Source organism: Ambystoma mexicanum, chromosome 8 (genome assembly GCF_040938575.1).
Source record: "Ambystoma mexicanum isolate Mex_15411 chromosome 8, UKY_AmexF1_1, whole genome shotgun sequence".
NCBI classification, from domain to species: Eukaryota; Metazoa; Chordata; class Amphibia; order Caudata; family Ambystomatidae; genus Ambystoma; species Ambystoma mexicanum.
Window position 1 is genome coordinate 1,490,517,895 of NC_090929.1, and position 13,401 is coordinate 1,490,531,295.

At 46.9% G+C, this 13,401-nt stretch overlaps 1 protein-coding gene across 3 annotated transcripts in view; it reads left to right on the forward strand.

The window, feature by feature from the left end:
* MFSD13A (major facilitator superfamily domain containing 13A) overlaps positions 1 to 13,401 on the forward strand; it is a 508,579-nt gene that overhangs the window by 259,895 nt on the left and 235,283 nt on the right. For all 3 annotated transcript variants that reach the window (XM_069611670.1, XM_069611671.1, XM_069611672.1), the window contains exon 6: positions 1,205 to 1,301. In XM_069611670.1, the coding sequence (XP_069467771.1) occupies positions 1,205 to 1,301 (97 nt within the window). The remainder of the gene's footprint in view (positions 1 to 1,204; positions 1,302 to 13,401) is intronic.

The window sequence follows — 13,401 nt, forward strand, 5'->3', positions numbered from 1 at the left end:
GCCCTGCTAAGCGAGGTGGTAGTCCTTTTGGCAATGTGCCTTGTGAAATGTAAGAGTTCAGTCAACCTTTGCCCTCTCGGCTGCTACCTTTCGCAAGTGTAATTACATTTTTAGACATTCAACACTATGGGCACAGCACATTGTCATATTAAAAAAATAAAAGCTTTACATATAAACACACAAGTCTTTGTCAAAGATTATAATATTTGTGTAAATAAACTTTTTGAAATTCTCGCATCCTTGTTCCATCCTTGGGGCCTGCAACAGTGCCACTAGAATTAGGTTTCATGATGCTCATTGCATTCAATTGCAACCAAACAAACCTAGATCAGAAAAAATAAAAAAGAATTAGGAGTCATTTGCAGAAGATATTGACCCCTGGACTCTTCTTAACTGCTAGCCGTCTTTGAACAAACGCACGTTTGGATCTTACTCCATAACTCCAGGGGCCCACAGCACCCCTAGTTCTGGCGCCACTGGCTGCGCAATATGCCACTGCCAGAGGAGCACATGTTTCAGGAAAGTAGTCTATGCTTATCCGGCCATCCTCTACAACTCCATACTGTTAAATGAAGACCACCACTTAATACTTGATGACAGTTTTTCAAATGAGAGATCTTACATCTTACATTTGAAACAATTTTCCTCCGTTTGACCTAGGAAAAGCAAATTGTGATTCATGGAAAGGTTTGAGCCAATGCTTAGCCACTGCGGATTCCAGTTAGTAACATTCCACTGCATCAACATTTGAGGGTGTATGTGCCTCTACAGAAGGGCACCAACCATACAAATTAGTCTTGCTGAAGCAATGTTCTCTGGTTCGGAACACAAGTAGCCCCAGACCCTAATTTGAGTGTAAACTGTTGCATGTGGCAGAGATGCTTTAATTGATCAGTTACTAATTAATGATTGACTCATTAATTAGGAAATGCTCTGTTTCTGTTTAGTCACCTGTTGTGGATGACCCGAGTCTCAATGGTTTAAAAGTCGATCTGTCTGGTTATCCATATAATCATATAAGATAATAGAAATCAGCAACTACTTAATAGCAGTAAAGGGTGAATAGCACTACAATATTGACATGTAACATGTCAATGTTACCTATACAATGTACCCATACAATGTATATTAATAAGAAATATTGTTTTGCTTGCATTGACAATTTGTAATTTTTACTTTTCTAATGCACTTTTTTCACCCACAGGTTTTTCACTGCCACTTTAACAGCAATTTTTTCCCCCTTTTCCTGGAACACTTGCTGTCGGACAGAATTTCTATGTCCACAGGATCGTTTTTACTTGGTAAGTATGATCCATAAAGCTGATCAGTATTTGAATACTTTGTACAAGGTGCATTTAATTTGCTACTTTTTTCCTACGGGGCCCGTTGTATTAAGATCTAACCATGGCTATATTTTTCCAGTGCAAGTGCAGCTGGACGTCAGTTTGTCCTGCCATTATTTGGCTTTCTCAGGGTCCTACCTTGTTCCATAGAACCTTGCCCGTTTTTTTTTAAAATTATTTATTTATAATATATACAACATATCAGCAACAGCAATATTTACAAAAACCAAAAACAGGAAGTACACAAAGAATAAAAAAATAAACAAGGAAGAAATAACTTAAAAGAAGTCATTAAACACATTCCAGATCTTCTCATATGTAGACAATTTACATTTCAATTTGTAAATCAATTTCTCTGTCCGTGACAGGTTATGCATTTCCTGTATCCACTCCTCATAGGAAGGTGAGAACCGCCCTTTCCACCCACGGAGAATCAACCTCTTGGCCACAATGAATGCACGAAAAATCCACTTCTTGTGAGCTGAGCTGACATCACCCAACCCGGAATCATCACCCAGGATTACCGTCCTAAAATCAAGGACCGGCCCACCTCCTGCAATCCTGTCACACAGATTACAAACTTCACTCCAAAAATCTCTGACTCTCACACAATCCCACAACATGTGTCCCAATGACCCGACTGCCTGGACGCACCCCCAACAGTTAGAATTGTCAGACATGCCTCTTTTATGCAATGTTTCAGGGCACCAATAGGATCTTGATCTGTCGAGACTGTTCACTTAGATTCAGAGAGCACAAAGATACATTACTACACATATTCTGCCAATCATCCAAATCAATCTCTGATCCTATTTTCTCACTCCATACTCTCTGCAAATTGTCATTACTCCGAAAATGTGACACCATTAGCTTGTAAAGCCGACTGGCCAGACCGCCACACTTCCCACTAGAGTCTGTCAGCAAAGCGCACACATCCAAAGAGTCAGACCAGTCAACCTCACCAACCGCCCTCTTTAGCCGTCTATATGCAGAGTCTGATAAACCATCAAAATTCCATCTCTCTCTCAGCTCTGCTGCAGTCAACCATCGATCATCATTCCCCAAATCAGAAACCTGTGTAATATCCATCAAAAACCATTCAGGCCAAAAAACTGGCCTCAAATTGTCCCTAATCGTAGGATTCAACCAGATAGAGGCACTCTTACACTTGAATGCATCCCGACCAAGCCATGATAAAACTGCAATCCAAGAATTGCGCAAAAATGACGTTGCCAACAAATTACCACCCTGAATCTTGGTATTTGTGTTGAACAAGGCTGTCGGTCCCAGCGGCCCATAGGCACTCGATTCTGCCACCGCCCAGCTGTCTAATTCACTAGTTAAAAATGGAACAAAAGAATGAGCAGAAAAGGCCAAATGGTAGGCCCGAAAATTTGGTACCCCCAGTCCACCTAAATGAACTGGAAGCTGCAACTTCCATAGACTAAGTCTTGGTGGCTTTTTGTCCCACAAAAATTCCTGAACTAGGCGGTCCAAATCATTCCAGTAACAGCTCTTAATTTTCAAAGGAAGCATGCTAGAAATAAAGTTGATTTTAGGAGTTGTATTCATCTTCAGGGCATTAACTTTACCCCATAAAGAAAGATTAAGCAAAGACCACCTTTCTAGTTCCGATTTACATTCTCGAATAACCACACTCATATTCTCATCTACCATCTTGGAAAGAGGATACGTCAGCCATACCCCCAAATAATGCAAGCGAACCTCACACCACATAAACCCCTGCCCCGTAACCAGGGTCTTATCACATCTGTTCATCAGAGGCAACACTTCAGATTTCAAACGATTAATTTTATAGCCTGAACAATCATGAAATTCAGACAAAAGCCTCATCAAACTGGGTATGGACACCTGCAAATTCTCCAGTACCAATAAAAGGTCGTCCGCATAAAGCCAAGCCTTTTGTGTCACACCCCAACAACTCACTCCGTGCAAATCTGGGTCATGTTTGATGCTAACAGCAAGAGGCTCAATTGCCAAAATGAACAACAGATGGGAGAAAGGACAACCTTGACGCGTGCCGCGCTCCAAACTGAAGGGTTCTGAAATTACTCCATTAGTCTTAACGGCAGCAGTCGATCTGGAATATAGAAGAGCAACCCAAGAGATGAACTCCTCACCCAAATTCATCCTCCTCAGTACAGAATATAAATAATCCCAACTAACCCTGTCGAACACTTTTTCTGCCTCAAACGACAGGACAGCTGCATCACAGTTCGTCCTATCCGCCATTTCCATACTAAGCAATAACCTCCTGATGTTACTAGATGTACGCCTATTTTTCATGAAACCTGATTGTTCCTCTCCAATCAAAGTAGGCAATAATTGCACCAGGCGCATAGCTAGGACCTTAGCAAGAATCTTATTATCTGTATTGATTAGGCTAATCGGACGATAACTGGCTGGGAGATTACAATCTTTACCTTTTTTCAAAAATACCGAAATAGACGCATGATTAGTACTTTTAGGCAGCGTCCCGCGTCTGTTTGCTAGAAACAAACACATCTCTCAAGAGCTCCAAGGCTGAGTTCGGAAGAATCCTATAAAACTCACAATGGAGGCCATCGGGGCCCAGGGATTTGCCTGCATTCAGCACAGAAATTGCCCCTTTGATCTCATCCACCGTAATCTCAACACCAAGTAGATCACGATTGTTATCCAAAACCTTCGGCATCAGCAAATTACCAAAGAAGTCCTCACCCTCACCAGTAATACCAGCCTCATTGCTATACAAATTCTCATAGAAGTCACAAAATATCAAGTTAATTTTATTTGGATCAAATGTAATCCTACCATCCTTGTCAACCACAGAAGCAATTGCAGACTCCGAAATCCTTTTCTTCAACCTGTATGCCAACCATCTGTCACAACGTTCCCCCTTCTCAAAATATGTACATTTAGAATAGAACAAGCCTCGTTCAGCCCTCATCGTCAAAAAGTCTTCCATTTCTTTTTTAAGTTTATTCAAAGTTGCCAAAGGAACAGCGTTAGTCGGATCAAGCATCAGATCCCTCGAGATCCCACTAATACGTAGATCTAGATCACGCCTCTTACACTCCTCCTTTTTCCGTTTACCACATGACAGCCCTAAACAGACACCACGCATACAGCATTTAAAGGCTTCCCACGTGTTCTCTACACTGATCTCCTCCGAGCGATTCTCCATAACAAAGTAATTTGCCTCTGAAACAATCTGTTCTAAAATGTCATAATCTAACAGGATAGATGTGTTCATCTTCCATGAGAAACTTCTTTTACACTGAAACTTAAGTCTCAACTTCATCTCAACAGGGGCATGATCACTCAATAAAATATTACCAATACCACTTGAGACGACACTCTCCGAAACATTCCCACCAGTAAAAATCAAGTCCAATCTAGAGAACACACCATGCACACTAGAAAAGAAACTGTATTGTCGCTTGTCTAGGTTCTCCAGACGCCACGTATCTTTCAAATCATGTTCCTCCAAGAGTGAAAGAAGCGCTTGATGATGATAATCACAACGTAACACACGCCTGGCCTAACTTCTATCCAAATCAGGATCAACTACCGTATTGAAGTCACCCCCAAGCAGAATATTAGGATTATTCAAATCCAAAAGGGTCTGTGCCACCATTCGAAAGAAGGAGCCATCATCCACAGTAGGAGCATACGCATTACAGAGGGATAATAACTCCCCCCTGAATCTCAACCAGCAATGCAATCATCCTACCATCCTTATCCGCACATTCCTTCAAAATTTTAACAGGCAGTTTCTTACGAAACAAAATGGCCACTCCCCTCGACCTTGACGAAAAGGAGGAACCATAAGCTGAACCCACCCACTCCTTTTCCAACTTAGAAATCTCATCCTTCAAAATATGAGTCTCCTGCAAAAAACAGATATCAGCATGCATGTCCTGTAACATGTGAAGTACTTTCTTTTTCTTTAACAAGTTATTGACCCCATTCACATTCCAAGAAACAACACACAGATGGTCATTAGCAGACCTATCCGTGTGAGAGGTCGCCATTATAACTTGAAGGTCTGGAGCATCAAAAGCAAAAATAAAACCCAAAAAACTGTAAAAAAGACACACAAACAAAAATGAACAAAAAACAAAGAAAAACAAACCAAAAGAATAGTTAAGACAGCGAAGTCTGTTCAGCCCAAACAATAAATGGAACAACATTCAGAACCATTCCCAGGACCCCTCCCAAGAGTCAATAATAAAACATCAAAGCATCATTACCCTACTAATAAAAATAAAACAGTGCATAAGTGAAATTCAGAAAACTACCATTGATGTACCCCCAACCCCCAACCACCAATGACAAAACACAAATGTGTTAAGAGAATTGAAGCAACAGACTGAAACTAGAAGCCATAATCTAACAACCCACCCCCCAGCAACCACCAAAATGTCACCTTCAAAAACAGAACTCAGGACTGAGAAATGAGTAAATAAAGGCCAAGGTGTACAGTGTCATGTCTAGGAGTGACAAAAATACAGCCATTGCACCATTTTATGAAACTAATCAACCACATAACCAGAATGAACAAGAAGCCCAGCATGAAATGACCTGGCATGAAGAAACGTTTATGCCTGAAGGCCTTCATAACAGAATACACTCTTATATATATATATATATATATATGCGCTGTAATATAGGTTACATTTCAACCATGCTTAGTACCATATCAAAAAGTGGCCAAAACTGTGTGCTTAATGGCCAAGGTGACAAAGTGCTCCTGCAGTGAAAAAAAAAATCAAAACATGGAATGTCATATTTTGCACAGTTAATAATATGGTTCGTTCCAATGTGCAGAGAAAACAGATCTTGCAGGTCAGCGATTACACACATTCTAACTTAATATTTAGGATGAGTCAACAAAATGGTTTGTATGAGCAATAATGTATGTACAATCATAAGTTTCATGCAGAACCACCTAGTATAATCCCTTCAATAGTCCTGGCTAGAGGGTAGAAACAAGCACATAGCCAAATGTCTTTATACGTTCCCATAGATGGATAACCTATGCATCTGCATTTAGGTGGTAAAGTACAGAAGGAACAACGGATGTAACCAAGATAGAGTGTGGGCATGTGTAACACATAAATGTTTCTCCATTAGTCAGTAAAGGTGATAAATGAGGGCCAGGACCCATATCCACCCGTTATCCATGCTGATGCTGGCCGATGCAAACAATCTTTGGCTAAGCATACGCTACTATATGCTGCCCGTATCCCGCAAACCGATACGAGCAACTCCCAGCCCGAACACAGACAGAACCATGCCGTGACCCCAGGCATCCAAGGTGGAAGCGTAAATGTATAGTTCTTTGCAGGCCGCCTCCTTTCCATTATGCATGCGGGAGGGGCTCAGATTAGGTTAGTGCAACCTGATTGTCGCACGCATTACAATAACCCCGCCATGCCATCCGCCTTGGTGTCAGGCACTCTCCATTATCCAACATACCCCTCAGTCCACTTGACACCTCTCAGTTCCATACCAGCAGAAGCAGATGATCAGCTCCGAACAGTCGTCTCATCTCACCGCAGACCACCGCGTCATGAATCGAGTGAGATCCGTCTCCTTCCCGTAACAGAACGCAGTCCAGTCAGCTGACAGCACGTCACGCACACACTCCGCTAGGTGCCTTCTTCTAATATGACCACGGCTCTATGGAGAATCCGAAGTAAGTCACGCTGAACGCCAAAGTATGCTCCAAATTCCAAACCTTTTCAAAAACGTTACCTGCCATGCCCAGTCGGCGCCATCTTGTGAAAATCCATATGTAGTAATAAAAGCAATTAAAAATGAAAAATAAAAGTCAAGTCATGGTGGGGGGTGGAAGGTAACCAAATCAACCACTGGCCACAGCAGGCATAGGATGACCCCTTTTAAAAGTATCCAACCAATCTAGTGCCTGAGCAGGATCAGATGTAGACTTCTCCCCATCAGGAAACACAATAGTTAGGACACTATTTCTGCTGAGAAAGGACTTCAAAGAGAGCTGTTTAGCCAAGTCTTTGGCTCCCTTAAATGATCTCCTCATGAGTAAGACTTCCTTAGGATAGTCAGGATAAACAAAGACGGATTTACCTTTTGTAGGAGGCATTTCCAATCAATCTTGCAGCTCTCATCAATCTTTCCTTTGATCTTAGGTTCATAAAAGAAACCAAAACATGCTTAGCCTTGCCCCCCAGATGTTTACCAATCCTGAAGATATTATCAATGTCTTCAATCTTGATGGTATCACAATGAAAACAGTCTCTAAAAACTTGAAACACCAGGGAAGGCAGGTCCTCATCATCTCCAGAGTCTTCCACACCAACCAATCTGATATTTCTTGCTCTAATCCTCAGCTCTAAATCCAGACGTTGGTCTTTTTCCTTTTTCAAATCTGACTTCAGACTCTTGTAGGCTTGGAAGCTGCCAGCAATCTGAGAGCTCATAGATGTGGAAGATTTCTCCAGCTCTGTGACCCTGCCATCTAATTGTCCGGTTTTCAAATTGAGCTCTGCCATAGTCAGCTTAATCTCTGAGTAACATCTTGAGCCACCAGAAGAATGGTCTTGTAAACATCTCCAAGGCTTGGGGTTTCCTCCATCTCAGGAACCTGCTTGGGTTTCTTTGAAGCCGGGTTATCAGCTTCACCAATCTTTTTCTTAGAACTCATTACAATTTCTTTATAAATATCTTCAGGGAGAGGTCCAGAGCAGTTGAGTTAAGCTGCTACTCTGCTGCCATCCATTCTAGAATCTACCTTGCACAATTTGTAACGCTATTTAGTGTCATTGGGTTGTGAATTAATTCAGGATTTGAATGGATAGATGCTTGAGTTTGTGTTTTCTATTAATATTTTAAAGTTTGACAAATATTTCAGTGAAAATCTAAACATAAGCTCTTTATTTATTTTTCAAGATTTAAAATCCTGCTTTTAATTCTCATAAATATATGCTTGGTTATTCTACCCTGCAGACATACATAATGGGTGACATTTTCTTCCTAACCCTATTTTCATGATCCTTACACCTACCGATATAAACGGTCCTACTGGTGGTACAACTAGGATTTCTACTGCTTTTGCTAATACTAATATTATCCAGTAGTACTATTGGTAGTGTTAGTGGTTTTAGTCTCATTGCAACTACTACTCGTATTGGCTGTACACAAAGTACTATTAGTACTAGTTTAAATTATTCTTTTTGTTTTTTTTAAACTTTGGTTTTATTGGCATTTTAAAGAGTATAACAAGCAGGCAATATTTGTAATCATCAGTTGTTCACGGTGCACTTGCCCAGCAAACTCCCCCCCCACCCACCCGACCGCCCCCCTCTTCGAACCCCCCCTCCCCCCACCCCTCGTTTTACCAACTTGATCCATGACATAGGGAGATTTGGACTTTTCTTTTGCGTCCATTACTTTGGTAGTGAATGTGAGCGTCGGTGTTCTCCGACGGCCGACGGCCGACCGAATGTCCCCGGGCCGTGGGCGCCCATTCCGCCCATGGGGGGCCCTGGTACTTTATGGTCCAGTCTTTCGGCTTAGTCCCCCCGAGCCCCGCTCGGCCACCCCCCCTGGCCTCAGTGCACATCCCATCCCCAGGCCTCCCTTACCCCCTGCCAATTTTCAAGGAATGACCCAGAATCGTTGTTCACCATGGCCGTTAGTTTGTCCATTAGAAACAAGTTTTTCAATTTCTTTAGCCAGTCAGCCTTGGATGGGGTCTCCGGGCTCTTCCATTTCTGTGCCAATGCCACTCTCCCCGCCCGTAGCATCGTTTCCCACATTCTGGGGTACCTGTAGAGGTCCGAGGTCTCTGGCGGGAGGCCCAACAGCACCGTCAGGGGGGCCTGGGGAAGCAGTTCCTCCGTGACCTCAGCCATCCAGCCCCTCACCTCTGCCCAGTATGCCTGCACTTTCGGACAGTGCCACCACATGTGGCCTCGTGAGCCTCTCTGGCCGCAGCCCCTCGGGCAGTCGGGGGACACCGCCGTAAACATTTTAGATAGTTTCACAGGGTCCCTGTGCCATCCCTGCAGAATCTTAAAGTTATGTTCCATATCTGCCGTGTACAAATTACCGTGAAAAGCAATTTTGAAGATCCTAGCCCAAGCGTCTTCCGAAATCACCTCCCCTGCGAGATCGTTCCAATATGAGCGAAAGCCCCTCCGTTCTACCAATTTCACAGTATTGAGGATTCTATACATTCCGGAGACGGCTCCCTTTCTAGAGGTCGCCATATCAAGGAACTTCTCAAAGGGGGTCAACTGCCTCCTCAAGTTCTCTCCCCATGATTGGTCGCCGAGGATTCCCTTCAAGCGTAGATACTCAAACACGGAAAGAGACCCCCGCCCAATGGCGTCCCTTAGGTCCTCATAGGGCAGGAATTCCCCCTCCCGGAACAGTTGTCCCACCCACTCCAGACCCGCGTCAGACCATGCCTGTGCCTAATCTGAACGGGTGTCCCCAGAGAGAGGACATTGGGGATGGCCACGTCGTTAGGTGCGCCGTCTGGGGGCCTTCCCTCCAGACTGCCCAAAGGACACCCAAGGTGGGATGGGATTTCAATCTGTTCGGGATAAACTTGTGTGGAGCCCAGAGAAGATCGCGTACCTTGAGGGGGTGAGCGTCCATGTCCTCCAGGTAAGACCAGTAGGTGCGCATCCCCTCCCTCATGTGCTCCAGGAGGACTCGCAACTGGGCGGCTCGGAAATAGAGCTGGAAGTCAGGCAAGCCGAACCCTCCCTCCTCCCTCGGCAGGGTCAAGACCGCCCTCGCAGTCCTCGGGGTCCTACCCTGCCAGATAAACTCTCGGACCGCATTCTGTAGTGTCCTCATGAGGTGGTCGGGAATGTTGGATGGGAGAGAGGTAAAGAGATACAACAGGCGCGGCAGCACGTTCATCTTTACTGCCGTCATGCGGCCGTACCAGGACAAGATCATGGAGCTCCACCTCCTGAGGTCCCTGGTAATGCTAGCCAGGGCCGGGTCATAGTTAGCGGGGGATAGTTGGGATAGGTCTCTGGTGAGGAGGACTCCCAGGTAGCGAATAGAAACCCTGCCCACTGTGATGCCGTGAAAGGTTCCCACGGGGTCCAGAGCTGGGTCGTTTACCCGCATGGGGAGAAGGACCGATTTGGAAGCGTTAATTTTCAGCCCCGAGAAGTGCCCAAATGTATTCACCAGGGACAGGAGGGGGGGGAGGGAGGCCCCGGGGTCCACCAGGTACGCCAGGATGTCATCGGCGAACAGGGAAAGCTTAAATTCCACCTCCCCTCTCGTTATCCCTCTGATCTCCGGGAGCGACCTCACCGCTATGGCCAAGGGTTCCATCGTTAGGATATACAACAGGGGGGACAGTGGACACCCCTGTCTCGTGCCCCGTGAGAGGAAGAAGGGGCTTGACAGCCTGCCGTTCACTTGTACCCTGGCCTTCGGAGCTCTGTAAAGAGCCATCACCCAACCCCTGATGTGCGCACCGAATCCCATTCTCTGCAGGAGTAGCTCCATATATCGCCATTCGACCCGGTCGAACGCTTTCTCCGAGTCCAGAGAGAGGAGGCTCGCGTCAAGATCGGAGTTCTGGGCGTGGTGGATCAAGTTTATGGTTTTACGGATGTTGTCTGAGCCCTGCCTACCCCTTACAAACCCCACCTGGTCTCCATGGATCAGTGTCGGCAGGATCTTCTCCATCCGTTTCCCAATGATTTTGGCAAGGACCTTGACATCAATGTTTAGTAGAGATATAGGGCGATATGAGGAACACTCAGTGGGGTCCTTACCTTCCTTGGGAAGGACGACAATTATGGCCTCCATCATGGCGTCCGGGAGGGTCCCCCCCTCTAATACTGCATTGAAAACCTTTGCTAAGTGTGGGGCCAGAGTAGAGCGGTACCGTTTATAGAAGGACACTGTGAAGCCATCTTCCCCGGGGGAGGTCCCCGCCTTCATCCCGCTAATAGCATTGCCCACCTCCTCCTCTGTCACCAGCCCCTCCAGTCCCTCGGCCATCTCCCCGGACAGGGCCGGTATCCGAACCGAGTTGAGAAACCCCTCTATCTCCTCGTCCCGCCCGCCACATTCCGAGGTATAGAGTTTTTCAAAATATCTCCGGAAGGCCTCTCCTATGTGGGGAGTGTCATGGCCCATGGTCCCCTCCTCACTCCTCACTGCCTTTACCATTCTTTCCCTCTGGACCTCCCTCAGTTTCCAGGCTAGGATTCTATCCGCTTTGTCCCCCTTTTCGTAATACTTCTGCTTGACCAGTTGGAGGCTTCGCTCCGTTTTGTGTAAGAGGAGGTCTCGCAGCTGGAGCCGATAGTCGGCTAGTGATTCGAGCCGACCGTGGTCCAAGGGGGCCGTTCGGGGCCCCACCGGTTGCAGTTGGGCAATTTTCCCCCTCAGGGCTTTCTCCTGGGCTTCCCTCACTCTTTTGGCCTGGGCGCTCATTTTGATGAGAAAGCCCCTTATTGTGGCCTTGAAGGCGTCCCATAGGGTGTGTGGGCCCACCTCGCCATTGTCATTAAATTCAAAGAATTCCGTAATAGCCTCTAGCACCTCTTGGGCACGGACCTCATCTTTCAGCAGGGAATCATTACATCTCCATCTCCCTCTGCGGTCGTTTAGCCAGCCCCTTGCTATGGTGGTTCGAACCAGGTCGTGGTCCGACCAGGGGACGGGGTCAACTTTGTGGCCTGAGACATACGAGTGCAGGGACTCGTCCACCAGGATGTAGTCAATTCTAGAAAAGGACGAGTGGGTGGACGAATAATATGTGTAGGAAGGAGTACCCGTTCCGGGGGAGGGGAGTGTGTCCACCAAGCCCAACTCTGCGTTAACCTTCCGGAAGGACCGGGCCATGTGGACGTCCGTGGGCCTGGGGAGCTGAGGGCCAACACGCCTTCTGTCTAAGTCGGGGTCGATTACCATGTTGAAGTCACCTCCCACTACCAACCCCCCCCGGACAAAGAGCTTGAGTTTCTCCGCCACTCGCTCCCAAAACTGGGCCTGGCCCTCATTGGGACCGTAAATCCCCGCCAGGGTGAGCGGTGAGCCCTGTAGGGATCCTCGCACCAGCAGGTATCGGCCTTCCGGGTCTTTCACTATTTCCTCTTTTACAAAGCCCACGTTTCTCCCCAGAAGGATGGCCACCCCCCTCTTATTGGACCTGTGGGACGCGCAGAACACCTCTCCTATACCTCCCCCCCTCATCGTGGGTTCCTTTCCTCTTGCCCAGTGAGTCTCTTGCAGGAAGAGAATATCAAGGCCGGCCCTTCTGAATTCTCTAGTGACCAGGGACCTCTTCGTGGGGGTGTTCAGGCCCCGTACATTGAGAGTGCCCACCCCCAGGGCTGGCAGACCCTCAGCCGTCATCTAGCGGTTCCGTTCTCCGTGTCGGCTCACCTACACCACCTGTGTTTGGATACTCCCATGGTTGGATCCTATGCACCCCCCCCCTCCCCACCCCTTCCGGAGGGCCTGTAACTAATCCCCAACTGCCCCCCAGACCCCCCCCAAACTGAAACCCCCAAACTCCCGCGTTGACCCCCTCCCCCCTCCCCGGCGTCCAGCCAAGTTGTCCCGCCATATCTGGCTTTTGGCCGAACCACCAGCCCGCTCCCCTGGCCGGGCCGATCGTTTTGGAAGCTGTTCCTCCTGAGCCCCCCGGGCCCCCCAGGGCCCCACCCCTTCAATACATCCCGTATACTTGCTGTTCGTCGGGGCGTAGGAATCGGTACGCCCACTTGCTCCTGACTGAGCTGTCCCAACCTGTGTGCAGCGATCCCTTTCCTAGTCATCCGGGTCTCTCCTCTCCCCGTCTTTAGCTGGTGATGGCGTATTCATTTTCCTGAACTTTCGTGCGCCGGTTCGCCTCCTCCTTTCCCCCGACGGGCCGGGTCCACTAGGTCCTGCCCTCTCCGGCCCCGACGGGCCCCTCCTGTCATTCGTGTCCGTTGCATATTCCAGCAGGGCACCCCGGATGTCCTCTTCAGTAACCAGGGTAGTTCTTTGACCCATGTATTCGAAAGTCAGGGAGAAGGGG